The 17,534-nt window shown below is 42.0% G+C and overlaps 1 protein-coding gene across 2 annotated transcripts; it reads right to left on the bottom strand.

The window, feature by feature from the left end:
* Positions 1–7,044: 7,044 nt before the first annotated feature.
* On the bottom strand, positions 7,045–17,407 carry LOC105934930 (zinc finger E-box-binding homeobox 1). Of its 2 annotated transcripts, none has more exons than XM_021322890.2 (3): positions 17,316–17,407; positions 14,030–16,327; positions 7,045–8,019 (listed from the first exon to the last, which is right to left on the bottom strand). In XM_021322890.2, the coding sequence occupies exons 2-3, from the start codon at positions 16,301–16,303 to the stop codon at positions 7,660–7,662; spliced, it is 2,634 nt and encodes an 877-aa protein (XP_021178565.2). In that variant the 5' UTR covers positions 16,304–16,327; positions 17,316–17,407; the 3' UTR covers positions 7,045–7,659. The 2 variants fall into 2 exon arrangements, with proteins under 2 accessions (XP_021178565.2, XP_021178564.2); XM_021322889.2 differs by lacking the exon at positions 17,316–17,407 and adding an exon at positions 16,989–17,309.
* Between the last annotated feature and the right edge of the window lie 127 nt (positions 17,408–17,534).

The following is a 17,534-nucleotide window of genomic DNA, read 5'->3' as shown; positions in this document are numbered from 1 at the left end:
AATGCGCCTCATGCCACTCAGAAGGCCTGCTACCCGTTTCACTTCACGCAACCCAAACACAACCCTCACACACCCGCGCACACTTCTCATTTCAAACGGACTCTATGGGGTAAGATAGCTTTCTAAATAGATTTGTACATAAAAGGATAGTTGTGTCCATATCAGTCAGAAGTTGTGCATAACAAACATTTGTAAACTCATAATAATTTAAATCACATTCAAAAGATACAACATACGGTTTAAATAGTTACAACTTCAATAACTAATAAATACAAATTTCAAGTTTAAATTTGTGCTTTACTCTTTATGAACACAAACAGCAGCGGCTGCTTGAGAATACGGATTTTTTCTTTGAGAATACGAATTCACAACAGTGGTCTGACGTCACGGTTTCCAAGGCTGGTTAATGGAGCACAGAGTGCGAAGATAGGAGCCGCGCATGCGCTCTTCAGACTGACCGTCTCTGAATGCACCGCGGCTGCAGCTTCATTCCAGACAGCGCAGAGCTCACAGTGGTAAGTTAAACATTCCCTTTTCTGCTGCTGTTGTTCTTCAAAAGTACGTTTTCAGGTAGTTTGAAGCGAGAACATTATACTTTTAAGCTTCCCTATGTGGCCTGTTTACAGAGTTAGTGCGTAATTTTAATAAAAAGTCCGACGTTGAGCGTCTGTGCCAACTGGTAGGTTTTTTAAGATTGACAGCCTATTTCCTACTTTTATCTTTAAAAAAACAACATTGAGGATGGTATTAAACATGTGATCACGTTGAAATTGTGACTATTTATCTGTAAATAATTAAAATGAAAACATAATTTTTATATATTAGTAACAGTAAAGGGAGTAGAGTTAAGCTACTTTGTCTAACCTTCACAGCATTGTTCATTAAGGAAAAGTTATTTCTGTCTGTCCACCTTTACAGCGATTAATCTATAAATTATGTGCAGTTAGTTCAGTTCATTCTTTCAGTGAAATGGTAGAAATACCAGAGAAGGGAAGCCATTATTTACATTTACTACTATACATTTGACCCTTTCTTTCTTGAGAACTATAATAATCTGCATGTTAACCACATATAGTTTTATGGTGTGAAAAGGTGAGAATTGAAAAAAACAATTCTGGTAACATTTGGCATTTTTTATTTACAGGAAGAAACAGAAACAAAATATGTGAGGATAAACACTTCTGTGCCAATCCTCCAAATATTTTTTAATGAAGGGGACCTGAAACCAGCCTTCAGGCTAAGAAGGGCCACCATCGTCCTCCTCCTTCAGCTGCTGCCCATCAGAAGGTCCATGGATGGCCACAGGAGATAGAGGTGCTGCTGACCCTCTACTGGGCTGTGGTGCATCCTATAGGGAAACAGCTTGCCAGTAAGATCTCTTACCTTCTTGTCCTTAAATAGAGCCAACAATGACACACAATTGATACATACATTATATTAATTGGATAGAAGATTAAGACAGATCAGCATATTACCTAAATTACAAGTTAATTTTATATTTGGTACAGGTCAAGTGGAGGCACGCTACAACAGACACCATGCCAAGGCTGATTAACATCATTGAGCGTGTCTTTGGTGGTCTGAAGACACGGTGGCGTTCCATCTTCTTAAGGGCGTTGGAGGTCTGCCCGACGTTTGCCCCAAAAGTAATCGGCGCCTGCTGCATCCTCCACAGTATTAGTATAGAGGCAGGTGACCAGCTGGACGTGGAGGATGAGGAGGTCGACCCAGAGGAGGATGAGGAGGTTGACCCAGAAGACAGGGAGCTGCTCCAGCTGGCTGCATGTTTAAGTGAACATGACTACACCTGACCTAATGTAGATCAGTTCTAGTCATGTACACGTGCTGCTTCATTTCATTTTTTTCACCACCTGTAAAAATACATAAAATAATCAGTAAATTAATTTCCATTCCAACTATTTTTAATTGTATGTTTGTAGGTGTTGTCTATTTGTATAAGATGTGAATAGAAGTTATTTCTTTGTTTTAAACCACGTTAGTAACTGTTAATTTGTTGAATATGTTACACCTTCATTCTGTTCCAAAGTTAAAACATTTGTCTAAAATAAATATCTGTATTTTTTTAATATATTGTTACTATTGTTTTCTTTCCCTCTTTCTTCTCTCGATTCTTCGTGTCCTCACTCAGAGGAAACTCACTTAGATAGGAAAAACATTTATAGAATTTATTTATAGATTTATTTATAGATTTTATATTAGGGCTGGACGATATAGAAAAAAGCATATTGATTAAAAAAATGCATATTGATCGATAGATAATTATCAAAAAGATTTAAAACCTGGCTCTTATAATATTGCTAAATGACTTACTTTTAATATATCACACACAAACACTCAATCCCAATTTAATTCTTATTTAACCAACATTTTTAATTATAACTTTATGAAAAATGACTTAACTTAAGAGACCTGGGTGATGTTATTAAATACTGACAAAGAATAAACTAAAGTGACCGGCGCTGTTAGAGAAAAACTTGCAGCCCGGAACTTTTTTATCGCGGATCATGAGTGGCGAGTAATTGTTTGAAGCCAGGTTTTTCAGCTGCAGAAAACAGCAGCAGCATGTCCATCACTATCAAGCACGTTACTGCATGCGTGATGTCCTGACGCCGCCAGGACGCTTTGTCATTTTATCACAAAGAACGGAGCCCAGTAGCTGCTATACCTGCTTTGTTTTGGAAGAACTTCCAGAAGGATCCTAAGAAGAAGATGCGCAGCCGCGCGGGGATAAAACAGCTCGCGCTGCTGCGGTAGTGAGCGGCTTACGTGATGAAACAAGTTGGTTGCGTTACCAGACTTTGTTTTTACCGGTTCCTTGCAAATGTTACAGTTCACTGTGGTTTATTTCAGTCAGGCTGGCGAACAAGTAAAACCCCGTTTTGGGACAATTTCCTCCGCCGCTCCTTGCTGCGACATATTCACGTGCTCTGTGTTGTGGTTTGAGAGGGCGGCGCTTTGTGACGGCGTGCCTGGGTCCGCGATTACGATTGGTCGAGAGGAAGCAGTGACTGTAGCATCAACTAATATAGGCTAAGAGGAAGGAAGGAAAACTGTCTCTATAACCAACTTTTATCGACCCTTTTTTCCCCTTATTGTGCCACACGTCTTTCGACTGATATATATTGTTATTAAATTATGGTCCAGCTCCATTTTATATGCTGCTGTCATTCTTTGGAGACATTTACAATTTATTCCAGCAATTATTGAGTTAATAAAGCAACACGCGTCAGCCTGATAAACACAAAACAAATAAATCACTCTTTTTTTTTAAATTACGCACTAACTCTGTAAACAGGCCACGTAGGGAAGCTTAAAAGTATAATGTTCTCGCCTCAAACGATCTGAAAACGTACTTTTGAACAGCAGCAGCAGAAAAGGGAGTGTTTAACTTACCACTGTGAGCTCTGCGCTGTCTGGAATGAAGCTGCAGCCGCGGTGCATTCAGAGACGGTCAGTCTGAAGAGCGCATGCGCGGCTCCTATCTTCGCACTCTGTGCTCCATTAACCAGCCTTGGAAACCGTGACGTCAGACCACTGTTGTGAATTCGTATTCTCAAAGAAAAAATCCGTATTCTCAAGCAGCCGCTGCTGTTTGTGTTCATAAAGAGTAAAGCACAAATTTAAACTTGAAATTTGTATTTATTAGTTATTGAAGTTGTAACTATTTAAACTGTATGTTGTATCTTTTGAATGTGATTTAAATTATTATGAGTTTACAAATGTTTTTTATGCACAACTTCTGACTAATATGGACACAACTATCCTTTTATGTACAAGTTTATTATGGAACCGCTTTTACCCCATAGGACTCTCTGTCCGTCATCCATCTGTCTGTCAGTCACTGCTCTTTGAAGCTCGGTGCAATCTGGACCTGCACACACATGGAGGCCCACGTTCTGCACAATGCACCAGCTGGACTGCTGATGCCACACATCCAGCCTGCTGAATATTCACCATCGCCATCATCACCACCACCGTGCAGCGAGCACCTTGTAGGGTCATTGTTGCAGCGGCTCCAGCGGTGTCAATTACAGCGGACAAAATCTGTTTTGTGTCAACTTGTTCCCTTTCTTCCCGACAGAACTGTGCTGATTTAACGGCTGAACCCTCGGAGACCTCTCTGCAGTGCAAATGCAGCACTTTCCTTCTCATATTGCCTCTGTCGCTGGTTTTGTTTTAGGTGCTTTAAGAATCAAAGAAAGAATGAAAGAAAGAAAATGTAATTAATTTGCAAAAAAAGTGGGTAAAACATGATGTAAACTACAAAAGTGAAGACAGAAACAAAACAGGGAAAATCTTGTGGAGAACAGAATTTGGAGTTATAATATTCACACAAAAAGCATCTGTGCTAATAAGCCAGATGGAGGAAATATGTGATTCCAATCAAGCCTTCAGTCACAAACATCTGTGCATTTTATTGGGATTTTATGTGATTAACTAGCACAAAATAGTCAACAATTATGAACTATGACTAGGTTGATTAGTTAGCCACATGAGTGCAGCCTGTATTATACACCTATGTGCAATTGCTAAGGCATTCACCGCCTTTCTTTCATCCCATAGATTTTTAAGAAAATCCGTTTTAGCCTTTTCTTAAACAAGATCATGCTTGGACATTGCTATAATTAAATGCTGAGTTTATGTTCCACACCTTCAAACTGAAATGCACATTATTTTCATGTTTGTTCGAAGGTTTTAAAATGTAGGTTATCCCTGTACCTATAAACCCCGTCTCTCTCTCTCTCTCTCTCTCTCTCTCTCTCTCTCTCTCTCTCTCTCTCTCTCTCTCTCTCTCTCTCTCTCTCTCTCTCTCTCTCTCAACAAAACCTTTTTGTTGTCTGGTAGCTGTTTATTTCTGGGTTTAAACATTAAAGGTGCATACTGCCTTTATTTCTAAAGGACATAAAGAAGCATAGCTCCTTTAATGTATAAAGAGTTTTTGCACAAGTCCGCCCCCTCTGGCGACAAGTTGAAATGACACCAGTGTTGTTCGCGTGCATGAGAGAAAAGGAAAAGCATCTGCCGCTGCGACTGCACAGGTCTTTTGTTTAGAGGTGTAATGTCTTAAATATTGAAGCTAACCCGTGTTTTCTTACTAATGCATCGATTACAGCAGAGATTCAACAAAGTAGCCAGGTGAACGGGAGCGCTCAACACGTCACAACCACGCACAAGCCCAGAGGATTCGGCCCGAATCCTTCTCTCATAAACTGACTAAATCAGCCCATTCTTCAAAATATCTCAAATTCTTTCACATTGGACGAAGAATGTCTGTAAACATCGGTTTTGTAGTCTCATCTTAGAGTCCCAATGGGGTTTAGGTCTGGACTTTGACTAGGCTATTTAAATATATATATATATATGCATCTATCTAAACCATTCCACTGGTGCTCTGGCTGTTTATTTAGAGTAGGTTCTTCTCCCCTTTTAGTTTATTCATCTCTGGTGTGATCACACCAGAGTCCTCTGTAAAGTCCTCACCTTTACAGAAAATGCATCATCTACAGACAAAACATGTAATACTTGAACCCTTGCTAGTCATTTTTGTAGAGAATCGACAGTTTTGGTCCCAATACTAACCCCTGTGGGACATTACAAGCAATATCCAAGCATGACAACCAATATTCATCCATTCTGACAAATTGTTACCTTCTACTTAAATAGCTCTTCATCCCTCTTTTTCCTCTATTCATTCCTGGACTGCCGTGGATCTCTGTGGTCTAAATCCTTATTGAATTTCAGCAAGTAGTTGGTATTTATCAATCAAAATTTCCAAATCTGTTAATAAAGAGTTTTTCTAAAATATTGGAAAACTGTGGAAGTAGAGATGCAGGAACAGGTCTGTAATTTGTGAATTGGTGCCTATCCTCGTTTTAAATAGAGGTAACCTTTGAAATAGAGGTTAAAAATTTGCTAGTTTGCAATCAATATTAGAATTAGTTGGGTTATTTTAAACATTTAAATGACTAGAAGTAAAAACAAAAGAAGTTTCTGAGGAGGACAAATATGCCATGAACAAGTCTTGTTCGTGGCATTGTGTGTTTAAAATAGAAACAGATACGTTTGATCTGTTTATTGGACCAGGAAGTAGCATTAATGACAATTAGGAAATAGCATGGATAAATTATTGTAATAAATACGTACAGATATTTTAAAAGACTTAAAATAATTATTTCTATTTTTCCTGTACCCCTGAACAGATATGTTGCTACTCTTCTTTGTAAATTAAATGTGTCTTAATGAATTATTTCATATTTCTCAAATAAGTTGTTTCCTTGCTGATTTAAGGCATTCATTTTAGACTGCTTCAATAACAAAAACATGATAAAATCTGGTTTTTCAGTTTTACTGGAGCAAATCGTTATGTCTCTCCAGCAAAAGGCTGCCCATTATAGCAGAAACTGGTTAGTTAACCTTTAAACTCCTGCCACCTCTTCCACTGACCCTCTGCAGAAATAATTTTACCAAAACTCAAACAGGGCAGCTCACAACGGGCCAGAGCTTCTCTGTCCGTGAAATAGCCAGCCGAGGAATGAGGAAAGTGACGAGCATGACGGCCCATTCAGGTCATTTCAGCCATTCTGTATTTAAAGGCTTATCTTGAGCTCAGCTCCGTTAGGCTTCATGGCTTAAATTGAGCAGAAAATTCAAAGAGCGCCCAAAACAGAGGGCTTCCGTCTTAACTCAATTACTCCCTGAAGGCAGTCCAAGTGGCCAGCTTGCACACTCAGCCATTCATGATCTTTAATCTTTTTTATCACAAAGATCCATGCAAAGCCTCCTCTTTGGTGATTAATGTAGTGAAGAAAATCAAGGGCAGGGATCAGCCTAAATTAGAAGAGAGATACAGACCCTTGCTCTATTGCTCATTATCTAAACGGGTTTCGTGTCATTTGGAGGAGAATTTGAGGAAAAAACAGGGTTAAGAAAACACTTGATTCTATAAAGCAGCCACGTTAAAAAAAAAAAAAAAACTGAAAAGTAGATAAAAACCAAATATGAAGACCGTGACAAAAATAGAGGTACGGTTGCAAATATTTTATTCCAATAAATTAACATAAATCACATCTGGAAAAGAAAATCTGAATATAGTGTTAGAATGATCCCGGTAACAGGTCATGATCTTACCGGGTACGAATAAAATCCGAACAGTCACCGAAAACAAAACGAAGAAATTTCCCCCCCCTCACTATGTGAAGAACTGAGTTGAAATCAAACAAGTGCAAACAAGTCACAGTGTCTCAGACGGTAGGAAAGATCCCATCTTTCATACGAGATAGTGCAGCAGTGCAGCTTTTACAAATAGTTCTCTTTCTATGTACAACTAAAGCAGAAATCTGTTTAGCCTAAATAATCTTCTCTTTTCTGAGCACTTTAGGGATTTATCACAGATTGCATGAAAACGCATCTTTACATGTTGGTATTTTAAATAACATCTGAACTATTATGAGCTTTCCCTTTTTTTTCTTTTTTTTTTGTTTTGCAAGACATGAAATCAATATCATGTCTTACTTTGTTTGTTTTTTTGGACCATTAATTGGAATGGGAATAATGCATGTACTTTACATCTAAAACTGGAATAAATATGGAAAGTGCTCCCTTCTCTGAATGTCATGCGTCTTGCAGCGCATATTTCCTTCAGTTTGCAGTGTCCACCTCGGACTCAGAGTTATCCAGAGTGGATACGGCAGAGCTGTACCACTCGGCGCTCTCCTCTTCCTCCTGCGCGCCTCCTCTGCCAGCCCCTCCCGCCCTGTCTCCTCTGTCCTTTCTTTCGTTAAGCATTTCCACGGCCACCTGGTGAAACGGGTGTTTGCGTTTGGTGTGTCGTCGCAGGGTGTTGCGTTCGGCGAAGCGCGTGTGGCAGAGCTGACACTGGTAGGGTTTCTCTCCCGTGTGCACCCGCTGATGCCGCTGGAGCTCGCCGGCCTCCCTGAATCGCTTGGTGCAGATGGGGCACACGAAGTTCCTCTGGCCTGTGTGGATGTGCTTGTGTCTCTGTTGAAAGAAATCGTGAACGTTCATAACAGATTCAACGCATTTATGATGTTTACCATGATATTGGAATTTCATTTGACATACAAAAACGAAATCTCGCATACATGAAGTGGGAAGAAAACGCTACATGTTTTGAACTTTTTTGTGTTTACAGATAAATGGTATCGATCGGAGAAAGAGTCAAGAGCCCCCATGGTAGGTCTGGTGAAGCTGCAGCTACCCACAGCTCAGGATGGAGAATATGTAGATAACAAAATTGTAAGTAGTGCACATCACACATTTGGCTTTAATCGAAGGGTGGCCAGAAGAAATGTGTTGTTAAAGGAAAGCTATAAGTAGTATTTTTGCAATTTGTCCAAAATGTGCACTTTTCTATTAATATGCAAAATGCCTATATGGTAAAAAGAAAAAAATGTCCACATCACTGTGTTGAACGCACAACTGCGAAACGCTGAGGTGGCCGCATCATCCTGTGGGAATGCTTTCCTTCAGCAGATACGGAGTAGTAGTTCAGAGTTGTTGGGGCAACATACAATGTGATCCGGGACAGACATAGATGCTAAACACCCAACCGGAGCCAGAATGGCAGGACATAGTCAATGACCAGACCTAAATAAAACCGAGGATCTGTAGGAAGATTCAAAAATGTGTTACCCAGTCTGATCAGACTGAGGTTGAGCTATGTTGCTAGGAGGATTAGAGAAAATGCACTTAAGTGGTCAGCCTTAATTGCTCTTATGTCCGAGTGTGAACATGTATGGCTGTTTGTCCTGTACGTCTCTATGTTGCCTTGTGATAGACTGGCAACCAATCCAAGATGTAACCTGCTTTTGGCCCAATGACTGCTGGAGATCCGTGACTCTGCAAGGACAAGCAGGTAAGTAAAATAAATGAATTGACAGAAGAGTAGGTTAAAAAAAAAAACTACATTTCTGGATAGTAATTTCCACTAGAGAAGTCTTTTTTGTTCTCTTGAGAAAAAAAAAGTGGTTTAATTGCATCCAAACTTTCATTTTCACCATTGCTTAAGCAGATAGAGGTAATTTGTAATGGTAAGGGAAATGATGCCATAAAGCAAACCCTCCACATTTAGAGCCTTAGCCTTCTAAAGATGTGCAAAAGGCCAACATTCATGTTTTACTGCAGCAGCATAATTTCACATGGAGCATTTTAGAAAAATCCAGCACTGAATTTGAAAACGTTGATTCAGAAATATTTGATTATAACAAAATAGTATTTATCGTAATTAATATTAGCACCCCTTACAATTTCTGTAAAACAAATGTGGACTTAATTATAATTCATGACTTCTAAACTGAGGTTTATTTAAACTGGAAGAGGATCAAAGCTCTTTCCAACCCACCCAATGGGTGGGGGGGGGGGGGGGGGGAACATTTGTAGCTAATTTTTTGAGAGCTGCAGCAAAGAGTGGCATCTTCAGGTCACAAAGTCTCTGTAAAAACTATGAGACACTATCCACAGGCCAACTGGTTGTTTGAAAAGAATACCAGGAAACAAAGGTTTCTCTTTCCTAGCATCACAAATCTAAGTGTGGATGTTGCTAAAGCCTTCTGTAACATTCACTGAAACCACTGTGCTTTGGTCAGATAACATGTAAGGCTGGTACTCAGCAAGAACAGAAACATCTGTTGTTGAACTTGCGATGGCAAGAACAAGAGCAAAGGCATTCCGGGTTAATTCCTGGAAAGTCCCAATAAGTGACTCCCATGGCAACTTCATTGTTCCTCGACCAATCACACAACAGCTGTCAGAAAGAAAGTTCTGTGCAGAATATGCGTAAAGAGCCGGCAGCAAGAAATCCCAAACCGTGTTTGCAAGAACCGAATGAGTGTGCGGGAGAGCGCCTCATACTTCTGATGCACGGCGGATAATATGTGATGCTGTGGGCCGGTTTCTCTTTCAAAGGCTCTAGGAACCTTGTTGGAGTGCAATGTATTAAGTACCTCTTGAATTACCAGGGTGTTTTGATGCACAATTGGTGGTCTCTGCATGAAAACTGAACATGGGTCTTTAAGTTGGAAAATGATCCAAAACACATGGCCAAATTAACCCAGACACGGTGCACATGGCACAGAAATGGCCTTCTTCCATGGTCATCTCCCCACAGCTACATCCTAAAGAAAACCTGTGGAGGTGAGCTGAAGAGAAGAGAACATCAAAGGGGACAAGGATCCCTCTCTTTGTATGCCCCAACCTTGTAAAATGAGGGCTGTCATGTTAGGAAAAACATTGGCAGCAGAGGTTCCAATATTAATAAAGGAAACTAAGGAATTAAGGCAATAATTAAAGTTTGTATTATTTCTTTTCCAGAGTGAGATTACTACTGAAGGCTTTCTCATTTTCACCAAAAATGTTGCTTGATGAGATCCAAAACCCTGAATGAACCCTGAGGTTTCGTGATCAGCTCATTTGGATCAGCTCCCCGCAGTACTATTCGTATTCCCGGTTAGGTGGAAATTACTTGTATTGCTTACTTGAAACCATCTCCAGCAACTAAAAAAACACGCTAATTAGGAAATATTACAACAGTTTAAACAAGATATCTAGGATCTTGAGGAAACAAAACTATATCTCAGTATAATAACTGCAGCATTGCCACTACTTAAAAGCCTTGTTTCCTTAAGATGATATTCTGAAAATAACTTTGTTCAGCATGTTCTCTTGGCTGACATTTCCAACTGTTCATCTCCAAGATAAAGTTTAGCACTTTTAAACATAAGCTTCTCTAAATTAATCCCTAAAATTGCAGAATATAGGAGGAGGAACATTGCGAGCTCGAGACAAAAGGAGAGAAAGAATATCCTGAAAAAAAGGATAAAATTACATATTTTTTTCATTGAACGCGAAAACAAATAATCTGATGCAACATCTTTTGGAGAATTAGACACCGACGCTCGCTGTCTTTGTGCCTTCAGTGCTTTGAAAATATAACAGCCAAATAAGTCTGCAATCATATTTACTAATGAGGAAGCAGCTTTGATTTAAAATGCCATATTTTCACGAGCATCCGGGCTCTGAAAAAACCTCACTGCTGCAAATTAGGAGGAAAATAATGTGATCTGGAAGAGGTAAAGAGTTGTAATTTTCCACAGTGATATCCACTGGGAATTGAAATGGGATTTGTGGAAAAGACACACTGTGACGGATCATAGGGCTTGTTAGTAACATGTAGCATACTGTGTGCCTATTAGGCCTATGCTTCTCTTGGTCATACATGAAGATCTAAAGTTATTTAGCTTTTTCTGAAAATTTTAGAATTTTTTTTATAATTTTTTATATTATTTATATTTGATATTTTTTCTCATTCTAGAAATTTAATCTCAGTGTGGTTGAGTTTTTCATGAAAGATTACCATTTAAGACTAATAGTTTAGTTTGCTTTTGCAATTACAATTTTCAGACTATCCAGCAATGTGCTTACTACAAATGGTCACCCATTAGTAATATACTATGCCTTGAAAAAATGTTATCTTATTTTTTTATTCTGCCTTAAAACAACAAATTTAAATGTATATTCTGGTGTAAATTAGTGCATTATTGTGAAGAGGAAGGTACATTCTACACATGTTTTTTTTAAACTTTTATGATAGCTATTCTGCCCCCCTGGGGTCATTGCTTTGTAATCCACTTTTCCCTGCAACTTCAGCTGCAAGTCTTTTGGCGTATGATCATATTTCCACATCTAGAAGTGTTTGCCCATTCTTCTTTACAAAACTCCTGAAGCTCGATCAGATTGGATTGTGAACATAAATGTTCAATAATGAATTTTATTTAGGTCTGGACTTTGGAGCATTCCAACACATCAATGTTGTTCGGTCCAAACTGTGCCATTGCATCTCTGGCTGCATGTTTATGGTTGTCGTCCTGCTGGAAGGTGAACCTCCACTAGTCTTTTCCTGCCTTGTATTTAACTCCATCAACAGACCAGTTTTCATATTGAACAAAAGCATACCCAAAACATGATGTAGGGATGCTTTCCATCCCTACGTTTCAAAGCGGTGATAGCATGTTATGGATGATGAGCGACGTGTGTTTCCGTCCCCACAGAGTTTTGCATGTAGGCCAGAAAAAGTTAAATATTGGTCTCAACTGACCGGAACATCTGCAGATAGTGGCCTAGTGGTTAGGATTTACAGATTATATAGATTGAATCAGATTATACAGTATCTAAGGAAACTCAGCAGATTGCATCAAGTCTTGACGAGCAGCATTCACTCCTGAAAGAGCTCAGAGCCACATGGACAGTCGTCTGCGTTGTCGATGGCTTTGCAGCAATCCCTCATACTGAGCAAGCATGAAGCGACAGTGGTGAGGAAAACCCCCCTATAGCGGGAAGGAAAACCTCCAGCAGAACCAGGCTCAGAGTGAACGGTCATCTGCCTTGACCGACTGGGGGTTAGAGAAAACAGAGCAGAGACACAAAAAAGAGACAAAAAAAACACAGGAGCACACATTGATCCAGGAATCCTTTCTATGTTATATGGTAATAGCGGGTGATCTGTCTTCCCTGTATGACGTCACAGCTAACAAAACGCCAGACCAGGTGTACCTACTATGTAGAAAATAAATGACAGAGAACAAAAAGGTAAAAGACGAAATAACAATCAAGCCATGCAAACTGGAGAACAGTAGGAGAACAATAAATTAGAAAAATAGACCCTGATGTCCTCCATCAGCCTACGCTTATAGCAGCATAACTACAGAGATAGCTCAGGATAACCTAAGCACTATAGCTATAAGCTTTGTCAAAAATGAAAGTTTTAAGATTAGTCTTAAAAGTAGACAGGGTGTCTGCCTCACGGATCAAAACTGGGAGTTGGTTCCACAGGAGAGGAGCCTGATAGCTAAAGGATCTGCCTCCCATTCTACTTTTAGAGACTCTAGGAACCACCAGCAGACCTGCAGTCTGAGAGCAAAGTGCTCTGTTAGGAACATACGGGGTAATCAGAGCTCTGATATATGATGGAGCTTGATTATTAAGGGCTTTATAAATGAGAAGGAGAATTTTAAATTCTATTCTTAATTTAACATTTAAATATCATTGGAATGTATTTTGCAACGGCAAATAAAGAGGGTTATTATCTTCTTCCCCATGTTTGCTGTGTCCCCTGCACAGCATGTGATGAACTACAGACAGGACTCCTTATGGCTTTCTTCCAAGAATATCTTCCATCTTACCACTCCTCCATTAAGACCATATGTGCAATTTCGAAAACCAATTAATATTTGAAATCCATTTCACAACTGTGCACAACTATATGTTGACCTAACACATAAAATGCTAACTACATACTTCTCAGTTTGTGGTTATAGAATGACAAAATGTGGGAAAGATTCAGTGGTATGTGGAGTTTTGCCAGGCACTGTAGATGGAAATTAAGAACAGCATAACAAGAGCAAGTCGGGAGGAAGAGGACTATAAAGGAGGCAAAATATGTAATTTACCCTATAAAAGTTATTATGTTACATAGAAAATGGCTAAATAACCTTTTCTGAGGTCGAATAGACGACTGAGTAAAATGTATACTTTTTCTAGTTTAAGTTGTCTGTAAGCCAACAATGTAAATGAAGAAGTGTAGATTTAGTCCAAAACATATAGCTGTCATTTCTTTTTTGCGGCTCTAGTGGCTCGCTTTTTCTGAAAGTAGGTTGACAGGAAGGGGGGTGGAAGAGGGGGAGAGACATGCGGCAAAGGACCGCGGGTCGGATTCGAACCCGGGTCGAGGACTAAGGCCTCCGTATGTGGGTCGTGCTACCTGCTGCACCACAAGCCCGCCCTATTTCTGTCATTTCTGAACTGTTTGAGTTTGATCATTAAGCCTGTTGGCAAATTAATCAACAGCTATAAATCTTTTCTCCATCTGTTGCTGCTCCAAGATAGTTTCTGCTGTTCCCAACAGAACAAAACAATCATTATGATAACTTGCGCCGTCTCTTTAAAATAACACCTGATGTGTCTCCTGCTGTGCATCTAATGAGACAACAGTTACCTGCAGATGGCTGGAGCGTTTGAAGGCTTTGCCGCACTGCTGGCAGACATGAGGCTTCTTCTGAGAGTGTGTGATGGCGTGCCGCTCCAGGTCGGAGAGGTAAAAGAAGATCCTCGGGCACAGCTGGCAGCACAGCACCCTGCGCGAGCCCAGGTTGGTCGGAGAATCCGCCGGAGAGAGCGGGTCCAGGGCGTCTAGGGAATCCAGCTTGCCCGACGGCAGGAGGGGTCCGATGGGAGGGGAAGGAGAGGAAGGGGGAGGTGCCGTGGTGTTGGAGAAGTAGAGGTGGTCGTCCAGAGGAAGATGCTCTGAGTGGGAGTCAAACTTGGATTCTGAGGTTGGTGACCGGGCCTCTGCCTCCGAATCGGGCGGAGCAGAGGCGTCGCGTGTGGGAGACTGTGACTGTGCAGAGGGGGCTGCAAAACTCGATGGCTTGTTGTTTTCACTGGGGACGTCTTCAGGAGATATGGCTTCACTTCCTGGGCTTGATTGAGAGTAGCAGATCTGAGTTTGGATAAGGTTTGCCGTGCTGAGGTGGCTGTCCTGCAGTCCGACGGTGGGCGAGGAGACAGCGAGGGAGGTGAGGACGGGGCCAGAGGTCACGCTGTTGACGCCGGACAGGATGAGAGGTGAGCTGCTGGGGTCCAGTCTAATTACAGGGCTGGAAAAGGTGGGAAGAGGCGAGCCGACCGCGTTGACCTGACCCGAAGACAAAGGGAGGGACACTTGAGCCGAGGCTGCGGTAACCTGGGACAGCTGACCAGTCGAGGGGTCGAGGACAGCAAAGGGGGTGGAGGTAGAAGTGGAATCAACAGATGTGGAGGGTACAGAGGAGAGGAGGAGCAACATGGGCGTGGAAGCACCCGGTGTGGTCACCGAGAGGGGAAGCGAGAGGCCAACCGGAGGTGAGGAGAGCTGAGGGGAGGAGGAGGAAGACAGGAGGAGGAGGGGAGCGCTGGTTGAAGGGTTGGTCAGTATCTGAATGGTTTGGTTGGAAAGTGAGATCCCGGATGAAGAGGGCACGGCTGCGTTAGCCTCCTGAGCAGCTTTAATATTTAACTCCGCAGCAGCTGGAGCATCAGAAGTTGTCATTAAATGCCTCTGATCACTGCCTTGTGATGGCAGCTCGCTGGCAGGGGAATCACCAGAAGGTGCATTTAGTGCATTCTCTGAACTTTGGCTGAAGCTTGGACCCGCCAAATTTAATGACCCGTCGTCTTCTAACTCCTTTGCCGAATGAACCTGATCCGACTGACGGTCCCCTAACAAAGAAGCATCAATCTGCGGCACTTTGTGTCCGTCCGGACTGAGAGTATACGGGATTCCTTGGTCGTCAATCAGGAGAAGGTTCTCATTGTCACAGTCTCCCAAAGACAGAGATGTAAGGACGGAAGTAGAAAAGTCCCCGGAGCCCTCATCACTATCTTCCTCCACCATGTCTCTGTCTCCGTCTCCGTCAAACTCATCCACCTCCATGATCAGGGGGCTCTCACAGCCTTGGTCCTCCCGTAAGCGCCCGCAGATTCTCTCTCTCTTCTTGGGCAGACTCAGATCCAGCGGCTCTGTCTGCTCCTCTGTCTCTCTGTGGACTTGGTGCACAATTAGAGGAATATTTTGCTCAATTTCTCTCTCTGTAGGTTCCTCTTTAATCCAATGATGGCTCAAAAATGCAACTGCATCAGTGTTGGAGATGAGATCAGTCTCTGGCCTGTCCATGTGTTTGATTTTACCATCACTCTCTGCCTCAGAGGCATTTTCAGCGAGCTCTTTATTCCTAACAGCGGATATGTGGACTTCACCGCTGCTGTTCTCTGCCATGTGTCCTCCAGCAGAAACCAAAGAAGGTTCCCTAAACGGTGACCCCGCACGGTCTTTGGTTGGGCTGATAGCACAGTTTGTGATTGGCCTCTTGCCCTGCGGTGGGACAACAATTCTGATCCTTATTGGCTGCTTCCCCGGGACCGGCACCCCAGGCTTCACTGTAATTGGCTGTCTGATCCCAGCAATCTTACTGGTTTCCTGAGAGACCGGCTCAGAGGTCCCGCCCACCTCTGTCTGCTCCCCGTTGACTGATTGAGCATCTTGCCTGATGATGGTCACCGCAGCTCTCACGGAGCAGGACCTGAGGTTACCCGGTTGGATGCTGGGCGGGAATTTTTGATCGTTTGGGTTCAAAACGACCTCTGTCACAGGCTCCAGTCCCTCTGCACACTGGCTGCCATTTTGGACTTTCAGGCTGCCACTTGTTAGGACTGAGGCCAACTGAGAATCCATTTTGGGGCATAACTATTCCTATTTCTACAAAGTAAAGAAAGAAAATAGGGATTAGAAAGTTAGCAACATCAAACCAAAATCAGATGACTATAGCAAAATTACGGATATAAAACAGCAAATAATAATACAACTAATTATTGTTATTATTATTATTAATTATCATTATTATTATTATTATTATTATTATTATTATTGCTGTTCTTTCTAAAGGGGTCAACCCAATATTCATCACTAATTTTGATTATTCACAATAGTAAGATGATGCTGGCTCCTGCAAAATAAAAATAAAAAATAAAAAACAGCGACGCAATCACCCACAATTACAACCTCCAGCTATTTCTTCTGTTTATTTTTGCACTATTTATCATTAAACTTGGGCATATTTCCGACAGCGATGTTAGACTGAACTCGACACGCAACGGAACCATGGATTTGCTTTTTTCCAGCACCATTCCGTCACCTGAATGCAACACAAATAAAACGTTTAATGTGGGTCTCGCGTCAGAATATTGTTCGGGTTCATCTCGCAGTCTGCAGCACGTAGCTGTTTCCAAATTATTTCTGGGACTAAAACCGCGGAGAGCTCTCCGCGGAGGACGCCATTACGTACAGCTCTAGGTCCGAAACGCCAGTATCTTTTTTATTCTAAGGGTGCGTGCCGTGCGCGCTCTGACAGCTGTCGGACCTGGGACAGCAGCATCACAATCGCGCCAGTCGGGAGCGGAGAAACGTGTCGGTTCGCGGCCGGAGCGGATCCCGTCCTCCTCGGTACCACAGCCTCCTCGGACCTACAGCCAGCCATTTTATGGAGCCGAGGGTCCGAGCCGCCGAGAGCGCAGCTCCGGGGGGGGCAAACTTTCCCGGCGCGCTGTCCACCTAATCCCTGCCTCTGGCTCTCCACGATCCGCTTGCGCCTGGATGGCCCGGACACGCTTTACATACATTTAAAAACACTGCAATAAAAAAAAAACTATACTCCACCCATACTCTCGCTGCATTGGGACTGGCTTACCCGAGCTGTGGATATTTCCGGAGGACCAAATATGACTGTGCAGTGTAAAAAAAAAAAAAAAAAAAAAAAAAGGGTGATGCTGCGAATGCTGAGGGAGGGAGGGGTCAAAGGGAGTTGCTATGGTGTCGCAGCCTACCGGGTCCGAGCAATAGCCATGTTCAGCCTATGAGTAGTGTTGAACCTGCAGCACACGAGGGCTTCATCATGTGCCGTTAAAGA

This window comes from Fundulus heteroclitus, chromosome 3, assembly GCF_011125445.2.
Source record: "Fundulus heteroclitus isolate FHET01 chromosome 3, MU-UCD_Fhet_4.1, whole genome shotgun sequence".
Classification (NCBI taxonomy): domain Eukaryota; kingdom Metazoa; phylum Chordata; class Actinopteri; order Cyprinodontiformes; family Fundulidae; genus Fundulus; species Fundulus heteroclitus.
Note: the sequence above shows the minus strand (reverse complement) of the source record. Positions and strands in the feature narration are given on the sequence as shown.

Bases quoted from the DNA above. Each gene is read 5' to 3' on its own strand.
- LOC105934930 (XM_021322890.2), bottom strand. From the start codon at position 16,303: ATGGATTCTCAGTTGGCCTCAGTCCTAACAAGTGGCAGCCTGAAAGTC. The intron at 8,020-14,029 runs GTAACTGTTGTC...TTCTTTCAACAG, and splicing joins AACGCTCCAGCCATCTGCAG to AGACACAAGCACATCCACAC.